This window comes from Mytilus trossulus, chromosome 6 (genome assembly GCF_036588685.1).
Source record: "Mytilus trossulus isolate FHL-02 chromosome 6, PNRI_Mtr1.1.1.hap1, whole genome shotgun sequence".
Lineage (NCBI taxonomy): Eukaryota > Metazoa > Mollusca > Bivalvia > Mytilida > Mytilidae > Mytilus > Mytilus trossulus.
The window spans coordinates 22,716,798-22,743,562 of NC_086378.1; the positions used below are offsets into that span (position 1 = coordinate 22,716,798).

Here is a 26,765-nt window from a genome sequence, read left to right on the forward strand (position 1 = left end):
TGTATGAAATTTATGAAACTTTAAACAGAGGTTATCAAAACTGGTATACATTCTTCTTCAGTAAATAAGACTACAACACTACATGGATAAAATCTCTAAAGGAGAGAAGAATGAAGGAACAAATCTGAATAGAAAAAATGTAGACGGATATATATGTGCTAAGCCCCCGGACGGAGGATGGGGTTGGGTCGTGGTGTTCAGTTCGCTGATGTGCAACATTCTAGTTGACGGTATAGGACTTGCCTATGGTGTATTGTTACCTAAATTTGCAGAATACTTCCAGACCTCCAAGAGTAAAGTATCCCTGGTTGGATCGTTGCTGATAGGAATGTATTTATGTGCAGGTATAATGATTCATTATTACAGCAGCTTCATTTTTCTTGAAAAACTCTTGATATTAAAGAGGGTTTATTAAAATTTTTTGAAATACTAAGGCTTTTTTACCTCAGGCATAGATTAACTTAGCTGTATTTGGCAAAACTTTTTGGAATTTTGGTTCTCAATGCTCTTAAACTTCGTACTTTATTTGGCATTTTAAACTTTTTTTGGATTCGAGCGTCACTGATGAGTCTTTAGTAGACGAAACGCGCGTCTGGCGTATAAACTAAATTTGGTCCTGGTAACTATGATGAGTTTATTTATCAATTCATTTTAGATATTAAACCTTCTTAATATTTATTTCGTTCTGTATACTAAATTTCTGTAAAGCTTGGAATGCCTATGTGTATTTATATGAAGTATTTGCTGAATATATCTTGGTAGTACTTTCAAATATTTGGGACATCTGTTTCTTTTTAATAAACTGTTTTATCTTTAATTGCATAAATAATTCTAGCAGCCAAATGACCTGTGTCTTTTTCAACTTAAATTTAACTCATCGGTTTTAATGATATCCAAATTTAAGATGCAGAAAAGATGATGTTTAATATATAAAAGAAGATGTGGTATGATTGCCAATGAGACAACTATCAACAAAAGACCAAAATGACTCAGACTTTAACAACTATAGGTCACCGTACGACCTTCAACAATGAGCGAAGTCCATATCACAAAGTCAGCTAAGAACGAAAATATATCGTAGAAACTAATATCACAAAAATACTCAGAGAAAAACTCAAAACGGAAAGTCCCTAATCAAACGAAAAAGTCATAAGCGCAAACACATCATACGAAAAAGAACCCACTGTGCATATAATTTAAGTTATCACATCACTACTTGGTTTGATCTTTTATATGGCTATTTACTTTGAATGTATTTTAAAGCAACAACAAAATCCATCTTGAGAGTGTTATACTATCTTAATCACCAGGGTAGTCATATAATCTGTTTCTGTGTAACATTCAATGGAAAAATCGGAAGATTGACCTATGACTAGATACTACTGGAAATTACATATAGCTAAAATGAACGCTTGGTCAAACTGGTCAGATCTAGATTAAATGCATATAGAATTTAAAAATTAAGATAAAGGTGGATAAGATAAATGAGATGAAATTTATTGGGCATCATTTAAAAACTTATCTTACTATAGGAATTTTTATCAATGAAAGGGAATATACGTTATTATAGAAATATTTAAAAACATACATGCAAAGATCTGCACTACTAAATGGTTAAAGATATGTAAGCCCAGTAGTGAAAACTTATTGGTTGATATGCTCATATTTCTGTAAATTTACTGTTTATAATTTCTAGAATTATTTGAATCACAAACGTTTTCTACAACACCTTTCCCCAGTTAAGTTTTCCTGAACCGTAATTCGCACAACTTTTGATTATCGGTTTTTATGCTTTTTAACTTTGTTTTGATTTAAAATTCGAACTGTTTGAAACTGAGCGTCAATGGTGAGACATATGCAGACTTGAAGCTCGTCTGACGTACAAATTATAAAATATTTGATGAGTTATAAGAAATTCATGATATTTACATTAACGTGTATTCTATGCTAATTCCAAATTTGAGTTTTATGATACAAGAAATAATTATATATAAAAGGTTAACATAAACATATAAAAAAAAAATATATCAATTTCTATAAAAATAAGAGTAACAAATCAGCTGTTATTTATAAAAGGATTATCAAATAATCCTATTTTTATCGGAATGGCCAATGACCATATTACTGCTCCTTTCAGTTATTTGTTTATAAATAGTGTGAATAACCCTGATATCGGACAATGATAAACTATATAAATAAAGCCTATTAACATGTGACTCACTTGTTTGATTGGCTAACATCCCTAGTAAAGTTGTCTGACATAACATCATTTATATCTCGCACGAATTTACGCGCAGTCGATATTTCATTCCCATACTTTAGATAAGAACAGTATTAGTATACCGCTGCTCGATAGTCATAAATCGATTCAACTGAAACAAAGTTTGGTCACTAACAAAAACCGAGGGTAACACATAAAAAATAAGAGAAAATAACCGGAACAACAGAAACACTGAATTCCTACAAAAACAAACACCAACATTCATGTACGACTCAGATCGACTGGTCTCTAATCGACGTTCTTTCGCGTATCGACTTTCAAATCTGACGTCAAAACAAAATATTCTTTCAAATCGACGTCAACTTTTTGCCTTCATGAATCGACGTCTTATTTTTAGCTTCTCTAATCAACGTCTGTTTTGGACACAGAATTCAAAATTGAACAGAACCTACAGCAGCTAATTTTTTTTAAAATTTATAACATACAGTGACTAGAATAAATATGTAAACAGGTTGTTGTATAATGCTTTTAATTTTTTTCGAGATTGCATGAAAATAATGTGTTATGACATAAATTATGTAAACAATTACATGCCCATACAGAATATGTCGGGGTTAAACATGTATGTGAGCACTTAACATAGAACAATTGTGTAACAGCACAACATAAAACATAATACCTATTTCCTGAAGATATGTGAACAGTTGCGCAACAGCACAACATAAAACATAATGCCAGTTTATTGGGTATATGAAAACAGTTGTGTAACAGGCTAACAGCACAACATAAAACAAAATGCCATTTTTTTAACTCAGAAATTTGTTGAAAAATATCTTACAGAGTCCGAATTATATTAAATACTCTTTAAAAATTTGGCTATACTTCTTCATTTTGTCTATTGTTGAATATTGAATAATGACCTAAAGATGTCATATGATTTTCTTTGTCGTTATGTTGCCTTTTCCTTGACATACACTTACATGCATGTCGTTTATTAACATGAATGGGAATGACACACTATTATGTAAATCGATTCGTTTAACTTTTTTTTTATCAAAATAAACTTTAATATGCATGCTACCTGTTTCGGGTTGAAAGAAATCTGAGATGGAAAGGATGCATAAATGTTTGAACCCTAAAAAACATACTTTTACATGTATATGTATAAGTGTAAACAATTCAGTCCTGTTATTTAATATTTATTGATATTGAATATCGAGTTATGACGACTGGTGCAACAAAATTGGTACCGTTGATTTTATTACTACCACTGGGTCGATGCCTCTGCTGGTGGACTATTAGTCCCCGAGGGTATCACCAGCCCAGTAGCCAGTACTTCGGTACTGGCATGAAAATACGGATTTTTTGTGTTATTGAAATTTGCTGTTACAAAATATTAGGAATTATTATAGATTAAGGAATGTATCTCCCTCATGCAAAGCTCTGATTCCTTTTACGAATTTGGCTATACTTTTTGGACCTTTTGGATTATAGCTCTTCATCTTTTATATATGCTTTGGATTTCAAATATTTTGGCCACGAGCATTACTGAAGAGACATGTATTGTCGAAATGCGCATCTGGTGCAACAAAATTGGTACCGTTGATTTTATTACTACCACTGGGTCGATGCCTCTGCTGGTGAACTATTAGTCCCCGAGGGTATCACCAGCCCAGTAGCCAGTACTTCGGTACTGGCATGAAAATACGGATTTTTTGTGTTATTGAAATTTGCTGTTACAAAATATTAGGAATTATTATAGATTAAGGAATGTATCTCCCTCATGCAAAGCTCTGATTCCTTTTACGAATTTGGCTATACTTTTTGGACCTTTTGGATTATAGCTCTTCATCTTTTATATATGCTTTGGATTTCAAATATTTTGGCCACGAGCATCACTGAAGAGACATGTATTGTCGAAATGCGCATCTGGTGCAACAAAATTGGTACCGTTGATTTTATTACTACCACTGGGTCGATGCCTCTGCTGGTGGACTATTAGTCCCCGAGGGTATCACCAGCCCAGTAGCCAGTACGTCGGTACTGGCATGAAAATACGGTTTTTTTGTGTTATTGAAATTTGCTGTTACAAAATATTAGGAATTATTATAGATTAAGGAATGTATCTCCCTCATGCAAAGCTCGGATTCCTTTTACGAATTTGGCTATACTTTTTGGACCTTTTGGATTATAGCTCTTCATCTTTTATATATGCTTTGGATTTCAAATATTTTGGCCACGAGCATCACTGAAGAGACATGTATTGTCGAAATGCGCATCTGGTGCAACAAAATTGGTACCGTTGATTTTTTTACTACACTCACTCGGGCGTAGTTTTGGCAATTCATTCCGTCACTTGGACGTTGATTAGAGTATCCAAATATTGGACGTGGATTAGAGTATCAAAATATTGGACGTCGATTAGAGTATCAAAATATTAGACGCCAATACACGTCGATTAAAGAATGTGACGTCATATTTGAACATCGATTTGAGAAACGGCCGTCGATTGGAGAAAAGGACGTCGATTTCAGGCCGGACGTCAATCTGTGTCTAATACACATAAAACCGACTATGTGTTAATAACTGCAATGTTTTAGCCTTGGTACAGGACATTTGAAAAAAATAACATACATAGTTGTTTGAACCTTGTTTTACGGTTAGCAAAACCTCCGGCTTATATGGCAATATTAAAAATGACAACCCTAAATGACGAAATACAGTACAAATAAGTACAAGAACACATATATAAGCGATGATATATTTTGCAGAGATTTCAAAACAAACTATTGATACGGTTACATAAAAAAACATGAATAAAACCCTTTCGTCGATTTTTAACGACGACAAATTAAGGTGCATCGCGTAAAAAATACAGCGCATCATATTCGAACTATACACTAAAATTATACAAAGAATAAATCAACTCCAATCAAATTTTACCTGGTGCTTGTGAGTGAAAATGGATAGAATAAAAAGGAAAAATATAAATTAGAAAATATCAACCTTATCCAAAAACAAATAATAAAATAAAATAAGAAATAAGAAATATATAAAGCCAACAGTAGTGTACCGCTGTTCGAAATTCATAAATCGATTGAGAAAAAAAATCTGGGTTACAAACTATTTAAAAACTGAAGGAAACACATCAAATATAAAAGGAGAACTACGACACAGCAGAAACACTAAAATAAAACACACACAGAAACGAACTATAATATTACCATGGCCATTTTCATGACTTGGTACAGGACATTTGAAGAAAAAAATATTAAACTGAAAAGAACATAATTGCTACCAACATCGCGCAAAACTTCAAACGATAACCCTTTTATGAATGTTTTACACATTTATCTTTGTTAAATGCAATATATTTGAGTGATTAAAAGCAAATCGTTCATAACAGCAGAGAACAAAATCTACAAGAGCAAACTTTTTTCTTGTAAAGCTTTGCAATGAAGTTTTATAGTTCTTAACTTTTTTTAATTGAATATCAAGAAGTATAATACATTTCAATTATATATTTCAAATTCAGGTCCAATAGTTAGTGCGTTGGTGAACAAGTTTGGATGTCGTCCGGTTACAATCGCAGGAAGTATAGTGGCTGCCGTTGGTTTTATTGTCGGATCATTCAGTCCAAATCTTGATGTACTTATTTTGACATATGGTGTAATTGGAGGTAAGTCACACCGGTGAAGTTAGAATCTCGATTTACTTATAATCACTATTGTGTAATTGGAGGTTACAGTTTCGATATATGGTTTGTTGGAAGTTGGAGTTCCGGTATACTTATACTTATATATGGTTTTATTGGGATTTTGAGTCTCGATCTACTTATACTAATATATGATTTAATGGAAAGTTAGAGTTTCGGTATACTTATACTTATATACTGATATAATTGGAGGTAAGATTCTTCATTTAAACGCACTGACTAATGGTGTCGTCGCTAAAAAGGTTCTCAATATACGCATTCTGACTTGTGGGGTTATTGGTGGAAAGAGTCTTAATATCTGAAGGGTAAAAGCCAATGTTTACATGTTCAGACAACTGTATGTCTAGAAATAAAAACACTGTAGGTCTTCCATTATATCATTTATGAAATTAGAAAAGATCAGAAAGCAATAGAGAACATAGGCATACAAAAATCAAACAAAAAGATATATAATTGAAGTAATACAATAGTAATTACAAGAAACAACGACAAAAGGGATAGGGGATACACAGCAATTGCACAAAAAAAATGTCTGTAATATTTATTTGACTAATTTGGAATTATATTTTTAGGGTTCGGTTTTGGAATGGTGTACCTACCCTCAATTGTAAGTGTGGGGTATTACTTTGACAAAAGGCGCCCTCTTGCAACAGGTATTGCAGTGTGTGGTTCCGGGATAGGTACTTTCATATTCTCACCGTTATTGGAATATTTGTCAGAAGTTTACGACTGGCGAAACTTGCTTCGAATTATGGCTGGAATAATCCTAAATGGGGCAGTTTGTGGGATGTTGATGAGACCAATTAAACCAAAGAATAACCAAAATATGTTGGAAAGTTCATCTGATATTAGCTCAGATTCAGGAATAAAACTTGATAAGAAAAGGCTGGACTCAAGTTCTGATGCCAACTCCGATGTAACGAAATTCGACGAGAAAAAAACTGAAATAGAAATAGACAGCTATAGTGATAATGTAAACGAAGAGTTTTCTAAAGAAGGAATTCACATTCGGGAAGTCCAACCCTTTATTCAAGTTGAACGGAATCAAAATGTTCCCCGGATAAATAGACGATCCAGTTCATTGAATGATTTATCACAGTTTCAGAGGTCTGAACACACCGCTTATCGCGATCGAATGAAGCAGGTTAAAGTACATGACATTATATACAGTGGGAGTATGTTGTACATTCCACAGTTCCATTCACATCCGAATCTTTTACATGCACATTCATTGTATTCGATCCAATCAACGTACTCACAGAGAGTCACATTCTGGGACAGATGTACTTGTTTGCCAGACTCAGTTCTTAAGATATTTAAAGAAATGTTAGATTTCTCTTTATTACTTAACATTCCTTTTTTATTGCTTTGTATCGGAAATATATTTGCATGTACTGGATTTTTTATTCCATTTTATTTCCTAGTTGATAGAGCACTTATATTGGGAATATCGAATACACAAGCAGCTTTTCTTCTTTCTATAATTGGTAGGTAATTTACATACCATTTGTTCAAAATCAATGATTTTTTTAGAAGTTTCTCACCTACTAGAAGTATAAACGAAACATCAACGTTGTCACGTTATCCTATATTTTGTTTAAAATATTAATTTCTAAGCATGTTAAAAAGGTATCTATGATGAGGGTCTGGGTGGGGTTTACAGAAAAGAAAATAATCCGCAAAGAGTAAAAACTTGAGAATGAAGAAAAATAGGTAAACAAATTAAGAATAGAAAACAAATGGGTGTTACCATATAAACAGTAAAGAATAATGGACAAAAGAGATAAAAGAAAAGAGAAAAACGGTATGAAAATTGAAGAATAAAGAAATTAAGGACCCGCATTCAAACCTAATATATTGTAATAATCAGTTTGTGTATTGTACTGTACTTTCTCGCGGGATAAGACTTTATATTATCATTTCAAATGATATTTCCCAATGTCAAAAACAGATAATTGGTATGATAATATATGAGGCATAAATTCGGATCCTTGATTTCTTTATCTGTCTTCTTTTTTTTAAATTGTTAAATATTTCTTTGGAATAAAAATAAAGCCTTGTTCGGAGAATGAACACCGTAAACGAACTAAAACTGCTTATGATTATGCCAAATGATATCTATTTTGCTTTAAAAAAAAAAAGATATGCAAGTAATATCTGTTTTTCGATTATCGAAGTGTATTTGTACTTCTAAGTAATTTTTGATTTGGTTAAAAAAAAGATAAAGTAGATTTTGTACCTCGAGTGTATCACCAGCCCAGTAGTGAGCACTTTGGTGTTGACATGAATATCAATTATATGGGCATTTTTATAAATTTCCTGTTTACAAAACTTTTTGGAAAAACTTTGGATTTTCTTATCCCAGGAGAAGACTACCTTAGCCGTATTTGGCACTACTTTTTTTTAATTTTCGGTCATCAATGCTCTTCAACTGTGTACTTGTTTGGCTTTTTAACTGTTTTGATATGAGCGTCACTGATGATTCGTATGCAGACAAAACGCGCGTCTGGCGTTTTAAATTATAATTCTGGTACCTTTGATTTATACTAGCAAAGTTAATTCAAATCTAACTAACTTGAATTCACAAAACTGAGAAAAGTAAAGTGCAGAGCAGGTTAATAATAGCTATGAAGACCGCAAAAAGTATCAACATGATTGTACATATTTTCTTGTTAAATTGTGTTTTAATTATTTTTTGTAGTACTTGTCTTTAAAAAAAACAACTAGAAAAGCTGATAGATAACTTTGAATAACTCTTCCTTGTTTATTTTATAGGCATAACTAATACAATTGGACGACTTTTCTCAGGAATGATAGCCAATCTGAAGAGCGTGGATGCTTTAGTTGTAAATAATATAGCCCTTTTGATAGCATCTGTGACTTTATTTCTACAGCCACTGTGTACAGTATATCCTGCACTGGTAGCCTTCAGTGTTATATTCGGTTTGAGTGTAGGTAAGATCATACATTTAAGATACATCTAAGAGGAATAAAGTTATTTAAGTATACTGAGCATCGCATAATTTTTGTTGTTGGTCTGTTGTTACATTAAAGTATATAATGCGGTATACGCAAGATCTCGTCGCTGTATGGACCAAATTTCATGTCTATTTTTTAATTGTGCTATTTTTGTTTTAAATATATTTCGAAATAAGCTGCAATTCTTAATCAGATGTATATTCGATGTGGTTATGTATAATTCGACATAACCACTGTTCATAAGTTGTGATTTATATTTTTTCAAGGTTTCATTTGTTTTTGAAACAAGTTTGAATTTTATATAGCTTGAAAAAGTCAAGCATAAAAAAACATTTAAATATTTCTTTATTATTTCAGCTGCATTTATATCTTTAACATCTATCATACTGTGTGATTTACTGGGACTACATCGACTTGCTAATGCTTTTGGTCTGTTAACTCTTGCTCGTGGAATAGCTGGTATAGCAGGACCACCTGCAGCAGGTATAGACAAATATATGAATAAGAAATTTGAAATGTTTTTACCGTTTTTAGTATACATATGTTGCTCACTTATTGAAGTCGCTATTTCGAAGGACTTTTAAGCAAATATTATCCTTAAATAAACAAATATGGCAAACATGAACCAACAATTAATTTATCTTTCTTAAAATCATGATATTACATTCGTTTTAAGTTAAATCTTTAAATTGCATCCTCTGTCATTGCATGCATGAAAAGTTCAATTAAAAACAGGTCAGCAAAACACTTAGAAACTACACATAATGATGACATACACAAACACAATTAAATCAGACTTTAAATTAGTTAATGAAATGTAATAAGAGCTCTTTCAAAAAAGTACGTATAACAGTTTTTGTCACCTATAGAACTGTTTTGACAGATGCTGTTCTTCCCTAAAACAGATTTGAACAGTTCGAACCTTGAACATATTCATTAAGTCTAAACTAGGACAATTCTAACAGATTCTGATATATATATATCTGATATCTTGAGCAGTATTGTTCAGTTTTCTTTTTTCTTTATTCATTACCTTGTACTTAATAAAATATTTCCCGATAATAACCGCTTCAAATAGCTAAACCTTAAATGCGAACTATTTTTTTTTACTTCTTTCGTCGGCTCTATCTGCCTCAACATATCTTTGCACAACTGTTCAGATTGTTAGATAAAATTACAATATTTATCTTCGACATTTTTTGTCTTTGCGAACTAAATGGGAAAACTCTAAAAATGTAAACCAAATGCGGTCAAAAGCTTTTCTTCTTCGGCTTTATGTTTCCTTCATGTTTTCATCATTTCAAACATAAGTTTATAGGATATCGTTTTAATTTTTTTAGGATTATGTAGTATTGTTAATATTGTTACCCGGATTTGTTAATATTGTAACCCGGATTTGCTAGTGTTGTAACCTGGATTTGTTTTCCCTCAATCGATTTATGACTTTCGAATAGCGGTATACTACTGGTGCCTTTACTACTAAATTGTTAGTAATTCCGTTTTATTTTTGTTGTCGGTTTATAAGTTTACGAACAGTTTACAACAACTTTGACAGTTCTATCATAGAACTGATTCTGATAGGTATCTAATATCTAGTGCAGTATATCTCAGTTTTCTTTCTTTCTTTCGTTCTTTCTTTATTACCTATGGTACTGAATTAAATATGTCCCAACAGTTGTCGGTTTATAAGTTAAGGAAATGATGTATACCAAAAAAATACATAATAAAACTAAACTACATATCTATCAGTACATAGGGTTGTATCCTTTCAAGTAAATCCAGTTATAAAAAACACAACGGAAACTGATATGTTCATTATATAGGAATTCAGAATATGCTTTAAACTGTTTGAAAGGGAATGGGAAAACTGTCTTAATAAATTCTGCAGCAAATCAAATCAAATCAAATATATTGTATTGCTAATCAAAGCGCCCACAAGGAGCAGAACAATTAACATTGATTACATACAAATGATTACAAGTGATTCAATATGATTAAGATACAATGTTATAAAAGAAAAAAAGAAAAATATTAATTAAGACAAAGCAGAAGAATACAACAAGCACAGTGATTAATGATATAACTAGGTTAAGAAAAGGTGGGCCACTGGGCATTACTACATCTATATATCATTTAAGCAAACTTTACCATATGAGGATACATTTTCCAATAATTCTCTGAGTTTCTGGAGTATGAAAATATCTTCAATAGAGATAAGCCAAATAAATTGTGATTTGATATCTAAACCACTAATTTTTTTAAACCGCTGTTGTATTTCATTTAAAAAGTTAAGACGAATATTTGAAAGTTTGTGGCACTGAAGAAGAAAATTAATTTCTTCCTCAACCTCAGTACCACACAATTTACAGATACGTTCTGACACTGTCAGATTTTTGTACCTTCCCCTCTCAATTTCTAAATCAGCAGCAGCAGGAATACATAATGATTGAATTCAATGTATTATCCTGTTTAATTTGAATATCATTCAGGCATCATTTTTATTCATTTTCATCCTCTTTTTTTTATTTTTTTTATTTGGTGCCTGTTACAAAGAGAACAACCAACTAACAATACTAGTAAACCTTTTTCACTTATAAGGATCTGAGTGATGTCTCTTTGTCTGACGAAGATCACTGAGTTTAACTTAAACTAAATGAAATAGAAAATCATATTTATATGACGTATGAACACATATTATCTGACCATATCTTGAATGGTACGAACTGAAAGCAAAAAACTCTCTCAAAATATAAACCAAACACTTGCAAATCGGTTAAAAAATTATATACATTTTCTACTATAATAGCCATTAAATATATATACCAGTTCAAGACACAAAGCTTATACTTTTGTTATCTGATCCTTTCCTTTTTATGTACGCATTACAGCAGATTTCATTGAGTGTGTAGGCAAAGGTGATATCTTTGGTTAGCTTGCTTGTTAGCTGAACCGTGAAGTCATTCTTTTGAAGTAGCTTAGTCCAACAGACAGATAGACTTATTATCTGTCGGACTAGTCTACTCTCTTAGGATGGAAGTTTACCTAACCTAATAATATCTTCACGGTTCAGCTAGCAAGAAAGATAACAAAAGATATTACCTTTGCCTAAACACTCACACGATACCTGTCTGTTTCCGCAATAAACCCTTAAAAAGAACGCTCAAACTCCTTAAACGGTGTCTAATGAAATATTTTGGGTGCAAAAGAACAATTATTTATTTGAAGCGAAAGGCTTAAATTTCAAGGGCATATTTCAGAGGCATTTTCTCGACAAAAACACATTCTCAAAGATTATAAGGTCAATGCATTTACACCGTTACGGTATAAAATTTAGTGAACCTCTCCTGAATTTATATAGGACTAAACAATTCTTAATTATATATAACACAAATTGCTTTTATTTGTGTCAGGTAGGACTGCTCTATCCGTTGAATGACTTTGAATGTTCTAACTTAGAAAAGGTTTGGACATTTATTGCCTAGAGCAGATAGCTTAGGGCTTTTCTATTAGGGACTACCGCGGTATTATCACTGTTCCTATATTTTTACGCGATATGTGTCGTGATGCCAAAGGTCGATATAAAACTCAATATCAGTGCAAACAAGGTATTAATGGCCTTAAAACGAATAATTTATGTAAACAAAGAATTGATAATGGACTTCGAAACTAGACAAGGAAAATATATGTATAGGATTACAGATAACACAATTTTCAAGGACAAAAACAGCGATAAGAGTTAATGCGGCGTGCTAATTTTTGCACTTTTTTCGATTCTTTATTAATAAAGGCTGTTTCATTTCTTTTATGTTCTAGTTTATATTAATCGATTGTTATATTTATCCAAATGAGTTATTCCCCAATTTCAAAATATGTACCATCAAAGCCGTACTATTTGTTGGAAAACGAAGGGTGATGTTGAATTTATAGTTTAATTCCCATGATGTGCACCATGACATAGTTTCAACAACAACTATTTCTGATGGTTTGATATACTAAAACTAAAACCAGAAATCAAACAACTTCTAAATATATGCATATATATTCTTAACTTAATTGCGATATGAATTAATTTTCTATTCCAGGAGCTGTTTTTCAAGCTACTGGAAATTATGATGCCTCGTTCTATTTTGGTGGTGGAATGTTTTTCGTTGGAGCATTATTACATTTAATGTTACATTTACCTTTTATAAAACGTCGTAATGACGCTGGCAAACCGGAAGCAGTTGTAAAAGAGACATACGAGGAAGATGAAGAATGCTAATATTTGTTTTTATTTACATTGATATTTGTGAACATTTTACTACATTGTTATCTTTTTTTTTTTTTTATATAAAACCAATTATATTTAATTTGCTATCGAACTTCTGTTTAGACACAAATGTGGTTTGGGGTCCAGTAATGCAGTCCACCTGTCTGTTATACCAATTTCAGTATCAAGTTTTCATCAAATATATAGCATTCACTTAACCTGAGCATAATCTGCAGTTTGTTTATTTTTTGTTGTTTTCATCGGTACGTTAACGTTATATATAAATTGTTTTTGATTGCCACCTATTAATGAATATATATATCTCTCTCTCGCGAAGTGCTTATTCCGTTTCCGGATTTGGCTACACTGTTGGTCTTTATTGGTTTAATATGCTTTTAACATTTGTATTAAGTTTAGGATTTTTAATTGTTTGGGGGTCCGGGCATCATTGATAAAAAAAATTATTGGCATCTGCTGCAGTAACAATTGGTATCCTTGATTTTATAACAACCACTATGTTGATACCTATGCTGGTCTACTTGCTAGTTAGTGTCTTCTTCCCAGTGACCAGTAATTCGATACTGTCATAAAAAATCGGATGCAGATAACACCAGCTACTTGTGCAATATGTTACTCGCCAATATCTATCTTAACTAATAGTGTAGTCGATGGTTTAAGGAATACTGCTTACACATCTTGTACGTTTCGAGTTCTCATGCTGAATCATGAAAAACTACCAATATTTGTTCTGCCTGCATATTAATGAATAGCAAACATATTCAACCAGCAAATGTCGTGTATGCAAACATAAACAAATCAGAATTTGGTGGAAAGTACATTTCCTTTGAGCAAATAATTTTTTTTGAATGGAAAAGGGGAATGTGTCAAAGAGACAAAACACGACAAAAGAGCAGAAAGCAGCCAAAGGCCACCAATGGAAAAACAGCGAAAAAAAAATCCGCACCCGGAGCCGTGTGTTGGTTTTGTAATGTTGTTATAATTTTTAAAAAGTACTTGGTTTAAATTTGTGTAAATTATGTAATCATCGACGAAAAATCCAAGAAATAAAAGCTACCAAGACATTAACATAGAGGTATAGAAAAACATAGAATTCTTGAAATTTTCTACATAATAAAAAAATTGAAAAAAGTAAAGCTAAATAAACAATGAAAGTGACTTTTAAAAAGAAAAAAGTATGAAAAGTTTGGAAAAAGTTTTAGATTTTGGAACGTGTATCTCACATGTAAAACTCAGGTCCCTTGTTGGTACTCGAATATTCTTTAAGTCCGTTTTTGTTAAATAAGTTTTCAACGTTTGAATTATGTTTTGGTTTCCAAATAAAAGTTGTGGCCTCTAGCTTCACACAAGAGACATCAACTGTCAACGCATCTGGTACAGTACAATTGTTACCGTTGATGTTATTGACGTCTTCTTCTCTAATTATACAGTGTAATACAGATAATTGTAATATTTTCATTAATACTGTGTACCTACTTTCAACATTAGTTTGTGATATATAGATGTGCATTTGTTTTAAGAACAAAAAGACAGGATAAAAAAACTATGCGTAACAACACAATAGGTTCACGTGATTTACCTGCACCAGATCCGCATTTGACAATCAATGTTTCATTGAAAAATGTTCCTTCAGTGATACTTTAGCCCAAAATTTTTGAAAATCCAAAGCTTTTTAAAAAGACGAATACTATAACTAAAACAAAGATTAAACCAAAATATTTGCCGAAGCTGGACACGGAATAAAAGCTTTGCTTGAGGGAGATATTTGATAGTTTAAAATAATTATCAAAATTTTATAACAGCAAAGTTTATTTTACATAAAATCCGAATTTTCATGCCAGTACCGAAGTACTGACTAATAGGCTGGTGATAGTACACCAGCAGAGATTTCGACCCAATGATAGCAATACCATAAACAATGCTAATTGTTCTAAACCAGATGCGACAATAAATAAATCTTCAGTTACCTCGAGGCCAAAATATTTGGAAATCCAACGCTTATTGAAACGACGAAGTGCTATAAACCAAAAAGGATTAAAAAAAAGTATAGCTTAAGCCAGGCAAGGAATCGTTGAACGACAGATGATATCATTTGAATTTTGTTATTGTAAAAATACACCTTCTTATTAACTATATATCTGAAACGATGTTCCAAGGCTATCGTAATTATTCTTGAATTATGTTTTGGATCTTAAACTAAGTATCTTAAATTGACAGTATATAGTCGTCTCTTCTTTAAACGTATTTTGCGGACGCTGCTTTTCGTAAAATTTTCTTCTCATTAATGATATGACTGAAACAACTAGGAAAGCAGCAATTGTTTGCATTTCTTTGGCAACATAATTTACATCTAGTCGTTGATGGAGTTCGATCGTGTCATTTATGACATTATTTTTACATATACATGTAGCTCTTCAACGGTTTCGGTACTTATACATCTTCGATCATCTTCGGATTTCAAATGTTTGGCTTTGAGCGTTCCTGATGAATGCAAATCCATAAAAGCGCTTCGAACGCAAGAAACTAATAAACGTAGTGTCACCACTGGGCCGATACCTCTGCTGGTGGACTATCAGTCCCCGAGGGTATCATCAGCTCAGTAGTCAGTACTTCGGTACTGACATGATTTAACAAACTTTACTAAAATTGTCCGTTTATAAAGGAGTAGGTCCGGTAAGGACCGATTTTGGCCTCAAATTTAAGTTTCATCTGACGAAAGATTTTGACCACTTTTTAAACACTTAAGGGTCCATTTCATATGATTCAATTAATTTATGTGCAAAATTTTAACTTATTAAGTCATTAAAAACGGTCCGATTCAAGCTCAAATATGAAAAATCTACCAAATATGCGAAAAAATGTCACTTTTCAGATGGTTTTTGTCAAAAACGAAAGTGGCCGCATCCGTGTTCATCCTCAATCTTTACATATGTTATGTATTATCATCAAATACAACTTCCATTTCAATATTTTGGATGAACACGAATGCGGCCACTATCGTTTTACCCGGAAACTGTCTAAAATTTAACTAAAATGCTGGAATTGTGAAGATTTTAGTAATTTAGCACGACTTCATGGTGCTAGTACCCAATATATGTGCATTGTATTGGCAATAACAGCCCATATTTATGTAGCAGAACCATTCTAATATCCAATAACTAAGAAAAAGTTTAAATTTTAACAATTTTGTAAAACTGCCATATTTTGGGGCCAAAAAGAGGTCTTACTGAATCTACTCCTTTGAAATTATTAAGAAACTAAGGCTTCAACTCCCTCAGGCAAAGTTGGTTTTAGATGGATTTGGCTATTTATTTTAGGTATTTTTTACATATAGCTCTGCATCGGTTTCGGTATTTATACATCTTTGGATTTTCAATGTTTGGCTTTGAGCGTTCCTGATGAAGGTAAATCCAGAAAAGCGCTTCGGACGCAAGAAATTATTAAACGTGTTGTTTTCAATTTTTTCTTAAAGTTGTGGAAACTGTTGAGGGTCTTTTTCCTTCTTAATGGTATATATCGTTGCGCGTCTTTCTTCAACTTAAATTTTTGCATTCTTTATCTCAATTTTAAACATCAGATTCGTCTGCCTTGAATAATATAGTTCTCAACAGTAAATATATGTAAGTGTTATGTTTGTATTCTTTCGTTTCATATTCGTTTTTAAACAGGTTAACTCACGGTATAGACAGTATTGTACTATCTCTATGATAAAAATTTAAATCAAACAAATTGACTTACCTGTATTATTAGTATGGTCTTTTATTTGGTGCACACTTAATATATTACGTGATTCAAGGTTTGTGTTTATCTAACAAGGAGAACATTTTAAACCTGAACAGCAAGAAGATGAAGACATTGCCGAAGTCCCCCGACGGTGGATGGGGATGGGTCGTGGTATCTAGTTCACTCATGTGCAATATTCTAGTGGACGGGATAGGATTAGCATATGGTGTATTACTACCAAAATTTGCAGATTACTTCCAGGCCTCCAAGAGTAAAGTGTCTCTAGTTGGATCGGTAATGATTGGCACTTATATGTGTACGGGTAGGTGATTTTTTCTAATCACAAGAAGACTATTTTGACGGAAAAGGTTAGGTATGATTTCTTTTTGAATAATCTCTGAGATATCTGGTGCCACTTATCTGAAAAAAAACAAATAGAACTGAACCAACTATGATTCAATCATTGTTGGTGTGGCAACCAGCGGGCGCGTTTAATGTAGATACTACTAGTACCAGTTATTAAATAATATGTTATTTGTAACTCATCCATAATTGTCTTGAAGAATTTTTTTTTCTTGAAGAATATTGCCATGGTTTTGGTTAATAGAATACCGATCAAACCTCTCCTATAGTTCGAGATCCTAAGCTGACTGATGGAAATTCATTAATAGACGTATTTTCACTAATCTTGTATGCTTTATCTGCCATTAATTAAAATCACACAAGTTTTCGTAAAATTTGACATCACAATTTAGAATGAACGTCATAATTAAAAAGGGATTATTGCCTGACGTCATACGGTTATACAGAGCAGATCTACGGGCATGCTGAGACAAAATTCAACTAAATACCAAAAGTGTTAATACGTTCATACTAGTACTGCCATAATGAAGAAAAGCAAAAAAACAATAGTCATGTATGCAAACATAAATAAAAACAGAAATCGATGGAAAGTAAACCACATCTGTCGTGTAGCAAATATGTTTTGTAATGTTTTAATATTTTTGCAGTATTTAGTTCTTACTCATTTAAATATAGGCAATAGTGGTATACCGCTGATCAATAGTCCTAAATCGATTTAACTGAAACAAATCCGGGTCACAAACCAACACTGTGGAAAACACATCAACTTAAATGTTATATTCAAAGATGAAAAAAATAAAGAACAAAAGAGCATCCAATACCTATAATACACAGAAGTATAGAAAAAAAATAAAAGAGACAGCATATAAAACCTATAATACACAGAAGTATAGAAAACAAAACAAGAGAGACAGCATGTAAAACCTATAATACACAGAATTATAGAAAAACAAAACAAGAGAGACAGCATATAAAACCTATAATACACAGAAGTATAGAAAAACAAAACAAGATAGACAGCATATAAAACCTATAATACACAGAATTATAGAAAAACAAAACAAGAGAGACAGCATATAAAACCTATAATACACAGAAGTGTAGAAAACAAAACAATAGAGACAGCATGTAAAACCTATAATACACAGAATTATAGAAAAACAAAACAAGAGAGACAGCATATAAAACCTATAATACACAGAAGTGTAGAAAAACAAAACAAGAGAGACAGCATATAAAACCTATAATACACAGAAGTATAGAAAAACAAAACAAGAGATACAGCATATAAAACCTATTATACACAGAAGTATAGAAAAACAAAACAAGAGAGACAGCATATAAACCTATAATACACACAGAAGTATAGAAAAACAAAACAAGAGAGACAGCATATAAAACCTATAATACACAGAAGTATAGAAAAACAAAACAAGATAGACAGCATATAAAACCTATAATACACAGAATTATAGAAAAACAAAACAAGAGAGACAGCATATAAAACCTATAATACACAGAAGTGTAGAAAACAAAACAATAGAGACAGCATGTAAAACCTATAATACACAGAATTATAGAAAAACAAAACAAGAGAGACAGCATATAAAACCTATAATACACAGAAGTGTAGAAAAACAAAACAAGAGAGACAGCATATAAAACCTATAATACACAGAAGTATAGAAAAACAAAACAAGAGATACAGCATATAAAACCTATTATACACAGAAGTATAGAAAAACAAAACAAGAGAGACAGCATATAAACCTATAACACACACAGAAGTATAGAAAAACAAAACAAGAGAGACAGCATATAAAACCTATAATACACAGAAGTATAGAAAAACAAAACAAGAGAGACAGCATATAAAACCTATAATACACAGAAGTGTAGAAAAACAAAACAAGAGAGACAGCATATAAAACCTATAATACACAGAAGTATAGAAAAACAAAACAAGAGATACAGCATATAAAACCTATTATACACAGAAGTATAGAAAAACAAAACAAGAGAGACAGCATATAAACCTATAATACACACAGAAGTATAGAAAAACAAAACAAGAGAGACAGCATATAAAACCTATAATACACAGAAGTATAGAAAAACAAAACAAGATAGACAGCATATAAAACCTATAATACACAGAATTATAGAAAAACAAAACAAGAGAGACAGCATATAAAACCTATAATACACAGAAGTGTAGAAAAACAAAACAAGAGAGACAGCATATAAAACCTATAACACACAGAAGTATAGAAAAACAAAACAAGATAGACAGCATATAAAACCTATAATACACAGAAGTATAGAAAAACAAAACAAGAGAGACAGCATATAAAACCTATAATACACAGAAGTATAGAAAAACAAAACAATAGAGACAGCATGTAAAACCTATAATACACAGAATTATAGAAAAACAAAACAAGAGAGACAGCATATAAAACCTATAATACACAGAAGTGTAGAAAAACAAAACAAGAGAGACAGCATATAAAACCTATAATACACAGAAGTATAGAAAAACAAAACAAGAGATACAGCATATAAAACCTATTATACACAGAAGTATAGAAAAACAAAACAAGAGAGACAGCATATAAACCTATAATACACACAGAAGTATAGAAAAACAAAACAAGAGAGACAGCATATAAAACCTATAATACACAGAAGTATAGAAAAACAAAACAAGAGAGACAGCATATAAAACCTATAATACACAGAAGTGTAGAAAAACAAAACAAGAGAGACAGCATATAAAACCTATAATACACAGAAGTATAGAAAAACAAAACAAGAGATACAGCATATAAAACCTATTATACACAGAAGTATAGAAAAACAAAACAAGAGAGACAGCATATAAACCTATAATACACACAGAAGTATAGAAAAACAAAACAAGAGAGACAGCATATAAAACCTATAATACACAGAAGTATAGAAAAACAAAACAAGATAGACAGCATATAAAACCTATAATACACAGAATTATAGAAAAACAAAACAAGAGAGACAGCATATAAAACCTATAATACACAGAAGTGTAGAAAAACAAAACAAGAGAGACAGCATATAAAACCTATAACACACAGAAGTATAGAAAAACAAAACAAGATAGACAGCATATAAAACCTATAATACACAGAAGTATAGAAAAACAAAACAAGAGAGACAGCATATAAAACCTATAATACACAGAAGTATAGAAAAACAAAACAATAGAGACAGCATGTAAAACCTATAATACACAGAATTATAGAAAAACAAAACAAGAGATACAGCATATAAAACCTATAATACACAGAAGTGTAGAAAAACAAAACAAGAGAGACAGCATATAAAACCTATAATACACAGAAGTATAGAAAAACAAAACAAGAGATACAGCATATAAAACCTATTATACACAGAAGTATAGAAAAACAAAACAAGAGAGACAGCATATAAACCTATAATACACACAGAAGTATAGAAAAACAAAACAAGAGAGACAGCATATAAACCTATAATACACACAGAAGTATAGAAAAACAAAACAAGAGAAACAGCATATAAAACCTATAATACACAGAAGTATAGAAAAACTAAACAAGAGAGACATCATATAAAACCTATAATACACAGAAGTGTAGAAAAACAAAACAAAAGATACAGCATATAAAACCTATAATACACAGAAGTATAGAAAAACAAAACAAAAGATACAGCATATAAAACCTATAATACACAGAAGTATAGAAAAACAAAACAAGAGACAGCATATAAAACCTATAATACACAGAAGTATAGGAAAAAAACCACAAGAGAGACAGCATACTAGCATAAAACCCTCGACAAAGACATAATCAGGAAACAATTAATTAATTAAAATTTGAATAAATCCCCAATTTCATCGTGAAGTTTGTTTTGTCAGTCTTTTGAAGTCAGGACGAAGATAAAACCATACTACAAAAGAGGTAAATATGAAAGATCTATTCAAATTCAAAATAACAAGTATCCAGATGACGGTTATAGAGAACTCGTACTTTTCGCGTTGTCATTTTAGGCCCATTTGCAAGTGGATTAGTGAACAAGTTTGGATGCCGCATGGTTTCTATAGCAGGAAGTCTTATAGCTGCAGCTGGTGTTATCATAGGATCCTTTAGTCCAAACCTAGATATATTGATAGTGACATATGGTGTTATTGGAGGTAAATTGTACGGCTTATGATACTAATTAAGTACTGTTAGTTATATAGTGGGTTAGTGACCTAATACGATATATATGGGGTCAGTAAATTCAATTTGAGGTGCGAGCGAAGCCAACATTCGGAGTTTCATAATTTGGTGGTGTTATTTGAACATTTTGTAAAAATTGCTAATTTAAAAAATACAATACGTAAAATTATACAGTAAATGCGTCCAAATAAAAACTAGTAAAACCATTCAGTGTATATAGATTTTAGCAGACTTTCAAAAGTAAAAAACAAGAAGCCAAAAAAAAAAAATAACAAAAAAAAACCAATAACAACATTTTAACATATTATCATATAATCATGATAGTTCAATGTACATGTACCATTAGAACATATAAAACAGTTACCGAGTGCATGAAGTAAATAATAGATATTATATACAAACCAACATCATACGTAATAGTTGCAATCTTTCAAGACTGAATATTGGGACTGCCTCGAGTATCGTTTATACTTTGTTTTGCACTTTACACATTTCATATGGGTCAGTCATAAAACTGACTTGACTTTTTAGTCTGCTTGTGTTGGGTAAAAAAATGGTAAGGGGGAGTTGTAAATAAGTATACATCATACATTTGTGTAATAAGATATAAGTTTGCTTCATTTCTTAGGAAAATATGTTGAAATAACTCAGACATTTTTTTCTTCAGGTTTAGGTTTTGGTATGATGTATCTACCTTCAATTGTAAGTGTGGGTTTGTACTTTGACAAAAAGAGACCTATAGCAACGGGCATTGCCGTTTGTGGTTCCGGGATAGGAACTTTTATATTTTCACCTTTCTTGGAATTTCTATCAGAAATTTATGATTGGAGAAACGTATTGATGATAATGGCGGGTATAATCTTAAATGGCGCTGTTTGTGGAATGCTTATAAGACCACTTAAACAAAAAGAAGTCGAATGCGACTCGGATCATATTTACGATGAAGTAGTTGAGGTAGTTGAAGAAAATGAAAGAGGAAAGTTGGGAGAGGAATCTAGACCATTTCTTCAAGTTGCACAACCTCAGAGCAAAAAGGAGCAGAAAACACCGAACAACGGACGAATTACGAAATCTTTGGATGACATGACGCAATATGATAATAATTCAATTATAGTACGTGGTAAAATTGGTGAGGGGAGTGTGACATATAATAAACCATTCAGATCCTTGCCAAATATAATGCACAGCAATACGTCTATCCTTTCTACTTTTCTACAACAAAAAACGTGTTCAAGTAAATGTCATGTTCTTGCGTCTTGTTTAACAGAAGTGTTCACTGAAGTTTTTGACTTTTCCCTTTTAGGCAATGCTTCATTTGTGTTGATATGTATAGGAAATATATTCGGCGCTGCGGCTTATTATATCCCGTTTATGTACCTAGTAGATAGAGCTCTAATGTTAGGAATACCAAGTACAGAAGCTGCAATATTACTGTCTGTGATAGGTAAGTAGTTCAGTTGTTCGGAAATAACAGACTATCTTGTAAAGATCTTAACAAAAATAAAAAAAATAAAAAAACAAAATGTGTAAAAAAAAACACGAAGAAAATTGAAAAATTGAAAATACGAAAATGTTATAACACATTAAACGTTGTTTTTTTTTATTGTTAATCTATGCTTCGATAAAAGAAAATTGCATATCAATTTATTTGGAAACATTTACTAGTGATGCGCCGGGAAGTAAACATCAGTACGTTAATGGTTTCTTTAAAGAACGAAGAATAATTTTAGGACCATGATTTTATAAAAGAGAGGCGAAACATATCAAACGGACAATAAAACTCAGAAGTCGAAAATAAACCGACAATGCCATGGCAATAGAACAAAAGACTAAAATACAAAAAAAACAGTGTATACATACAAAACAACAAAGAAAAATTAAAAACTGATAATTCATTGACATACACGAGTAGCATTTTCTATACAACATAAATGAAAGTTTCTCATAAATCATAAAAAGTCTTAAATATGAAATTAAATTAAAAAAATGTATGTCTTCTATGTATAAAGATAGTAACACGAGATTGATAACAACATTTGTCTCAGCATCTAGTAATATTTCCTAATACCAAATGTGTTTTATAAATTACATAAATCGTACGTTCAATTCATGTTATATTTATGTGTTTTCCATAAAATAAATTGTTTTAATAATTTAGGTGTCATGAACATAATTGGTCGAATACTATCCGGAGTTCTAGCTAACATGAAGAAGGTCAACGCTTTGGTGTTAAACAACATTGCTCTTTTTATAGCGGCCATAGCGCTATTTTTACAGCCTCTTTGTACAAAATATTCTCTCCTGGTGGTATTCGGTGTAGTATTTGGGTTATGTGTAGGTATGTTGAATAATTTTATGTTACTATATTTAAACATTTTTTCAACGCATGAAAGTTATTGATATCAACTGGAAATTCGTTTATACAAGTACATGCTTCATAAGGCACTCTGCTTTGGCCAAACGCACTTTTCGTCTACATAACACTCGTCAGTAGCGCACGAATAGATACAATGGAAGGCCAAATCAAGCACGAAGTTAAGAGCATTGCAAGTCGAAATTCCGACAAGTTGTGCATATTAAATACGACTAAGGTCACCAATGTCTTGGTGTAGGAAAAGCTTAATGGCTGAAATAATTCAAAATGTTAAAAAGAGAAGATTTGCAAAAATTCTAGTTTTATAAAAACATGAGCTCCGATGAATATATATAAAGTCAAGGTTTATAAATATAAAAAAAATGGTCATTTAAAGTATATTCAGTTTACAATTAAACGCTCGAATATAAAAGGTTGTATGACTAACCAAAGGCGAAATTGAAGAGCTTATGATTATCGCTTCCTTCATTATTCATTCTACATATTACATGCGCAGTTTATTAAAGCCATATATTAGTACATCGGCGTTTTGATGACTTCCTTTTTGAATTGGAAAACATCTTCCAACAAGTTATTACGGCCATCATTTTTGAATATTTGTGTACATATATTGTATTTAATTATGTCTATTTAGTTTGAAAAAAATTGGACAAGAGTGTTGCTAATATGGTTGGTTTTCAAATTAATTCCATCTGTCCCCTATCGACATCAAATATAGTCGCTACCGGGAAACTTAGGTAACGGTATCGGTAATACTAAATAATATTTTTCTGTTTCAAAAACTTAAGGTATCTTTGACAAGGTCTGAATTATCAAATATGTATCCTGTTTCGAAAAACATAACAGTGTAATACTAAGTAATAATGTTCTGATTCAAAAACTAAGGTATCTTTTGACAAGACCTGAATCATCAAAGTATACCCTGATTAAAAAAAAATGTATGAACGATGTAGCCTTTCACTGGATGACAAAGATTTGCATTTTCAGAATTAAACGCAAAGATGCATAGCGCCCTCTTGTTGCTTCTAGTGTATGGCTAATTTACGATGGCTTTTGACACTATTACAGGCTTGTTCCTTATCTTACAACATTAATGATACCACGTTTAATTACACCGGGAGCTATTTGGACAATAAATCGCTCTCCAGTGATGCTTCATATAAAAAAAATGTTCCAATAATCTATGTGTTGCAATCATTATATTTATAAAGTATGTATCGTCAGGTGGTAAATTATTTCATACATGAATTTGATAAATCACTACTAGATATACTAGTATACCGACGCCTTATCATGGAATGATCGGTTTAATTTGACTATAATTCAACGCAGTGTTTTATGATATTTTCAGCTACATATGTATCACTTGCACCTATCATACTGTGTGATTTACTAGGGGTTGAACGATTAGCTAACTCATTCGGATTACTAGGTGTGGCTCGAGGAATAGCATCAGTTATTGGACCTCTATTAGCAGGTAGGACCTATCATACTGTGTGATTTACTGGGGGTTGAACGATTAGCTAACTCATTCGGATTACTAGGTGTGGCTCGAGGAATAGCATCAGTTATTGGACCTCTATTAGCAGGTAGGACCCAAAAAAAATTCGTGGGTACCAATTTGCGTGATTTGAGGAAAAATTGCAGTTTCGTGGATATTTAATTCCATTGTTTTGGCATAGACTTCATACATTCCTTTAGAAAATTCGTAATAAGTTGTACCCATGGAACGAACATTGTTATCCAACGAAAAATAATGAATTCACAGTATCTTGAAATATATTGAAGATTTTATGTTATTTTTGTTTATACACATATATATAAATAAAGACGTGCTATGATTGCTTATGAGACAGCTCTCCACAGGAGACCAAATGACACAGAAATTTACAGCTGTAGGTCACCGTACGGCTTCAACAATGAGCAAAGCTCTTGTCATTTGCAAAAGTACTTAAACAGAAAAAGAAATGAAATTACATCAGCAACCGAATAAACAACTGAGAGAAAACAATCATATGAAAACGAATTCTTTCATCTGAATCCTGAAAAGGGGCAATCCCCAATGCAGAGCTATTGGTCCTTGCTCTTTCTCTCTCAATCTCCACTTCCATCTCCTATGCAGAGTTATCTGAGAAAGCAAGGACCGATAACCCTGGATGGGAGATTGAAAAAAGGGTTAACAAAACTAATCTTTTCTTCCATGTGATAAATGGAAGATAATGATATGTTTCAGATTCTGATTTTTTTTCTTCAAAAGTGTACACCAAAGCGTCGTGATTGGTTAAAAACGTCTTTAACAATGGAATTTCAAACAATGACAAAAAGTCATTTTCATTTTGGTTTACGAACAATAAAACTACCCTAGTTCTTTAGATTCTGTTCAAACATGTAGCATAGTTTAAACAATCATCGAAAACAAATGGAAGAATGCATGAACCAATTGGTGTTGCTACATGTTACATATTGCATGATAATCCAATCCAATCCAATCCAATCCAATCGGACACATAATACATCACACTGGAGAAACACACAAAATAAAAAAGATATTTATAGACTTGGGAGAAAACACGCAATGATACAATAACTCATTCTTATTTGGAAATTTTTCAGGAATGATTCTGCAAGCCACAGGAAATTATGATGCATCTTTTTATCTTGGAGGAGGAATGTTTTTGATGGCATCTATCCTGCATTTTATGATAATGTTACCTTGTACAAAACGATTGACTGACTTGCACGCGAAAAAAGAAACAGCTTCAACATAACATGTTCAAATTTTGACAATTACTAAATATTATCAAATTATATCATTAATCGCATCAAACTATTGATGCATGCTGACAGAATAAGTCATGTTATAAAATACTCATTCAAGGAATGAC

The 26,765-nt window shown here is 31.9% G+C and overlaps 1 protein-coding gene across 1 annotated transcript; it reads left to right on the top strand.

The window, feature by feature from the left end:
• On the top strand, positions 1-26,765 carry LOC134722422 (uncharacterized). The gene is made up of 13 exons (XM_063586044.1): positions 1-344; positions 5,757-5,900; positions 6,509-7,423; positions 8,712-8,891; positions 9,273-9,398; positions 12,998-13,171; positions 13,645-13,709; positions 16,933-17,227; positions 21,335-21,478; positions 22,174-22,950; positions 23,665-23,844; positions 25,232-25,357; positions 26,494-26,765. Exons 1-13 carry the CDS (start codon positions 83-85, stop codon positions 26,646-26,648), a joined length of 3,543 nt encoding a protein of 1,180 aa, XP_063442114.1. The 5' UTR covers positions 1-82; the 3' UTR covers positions 26,649-26,765.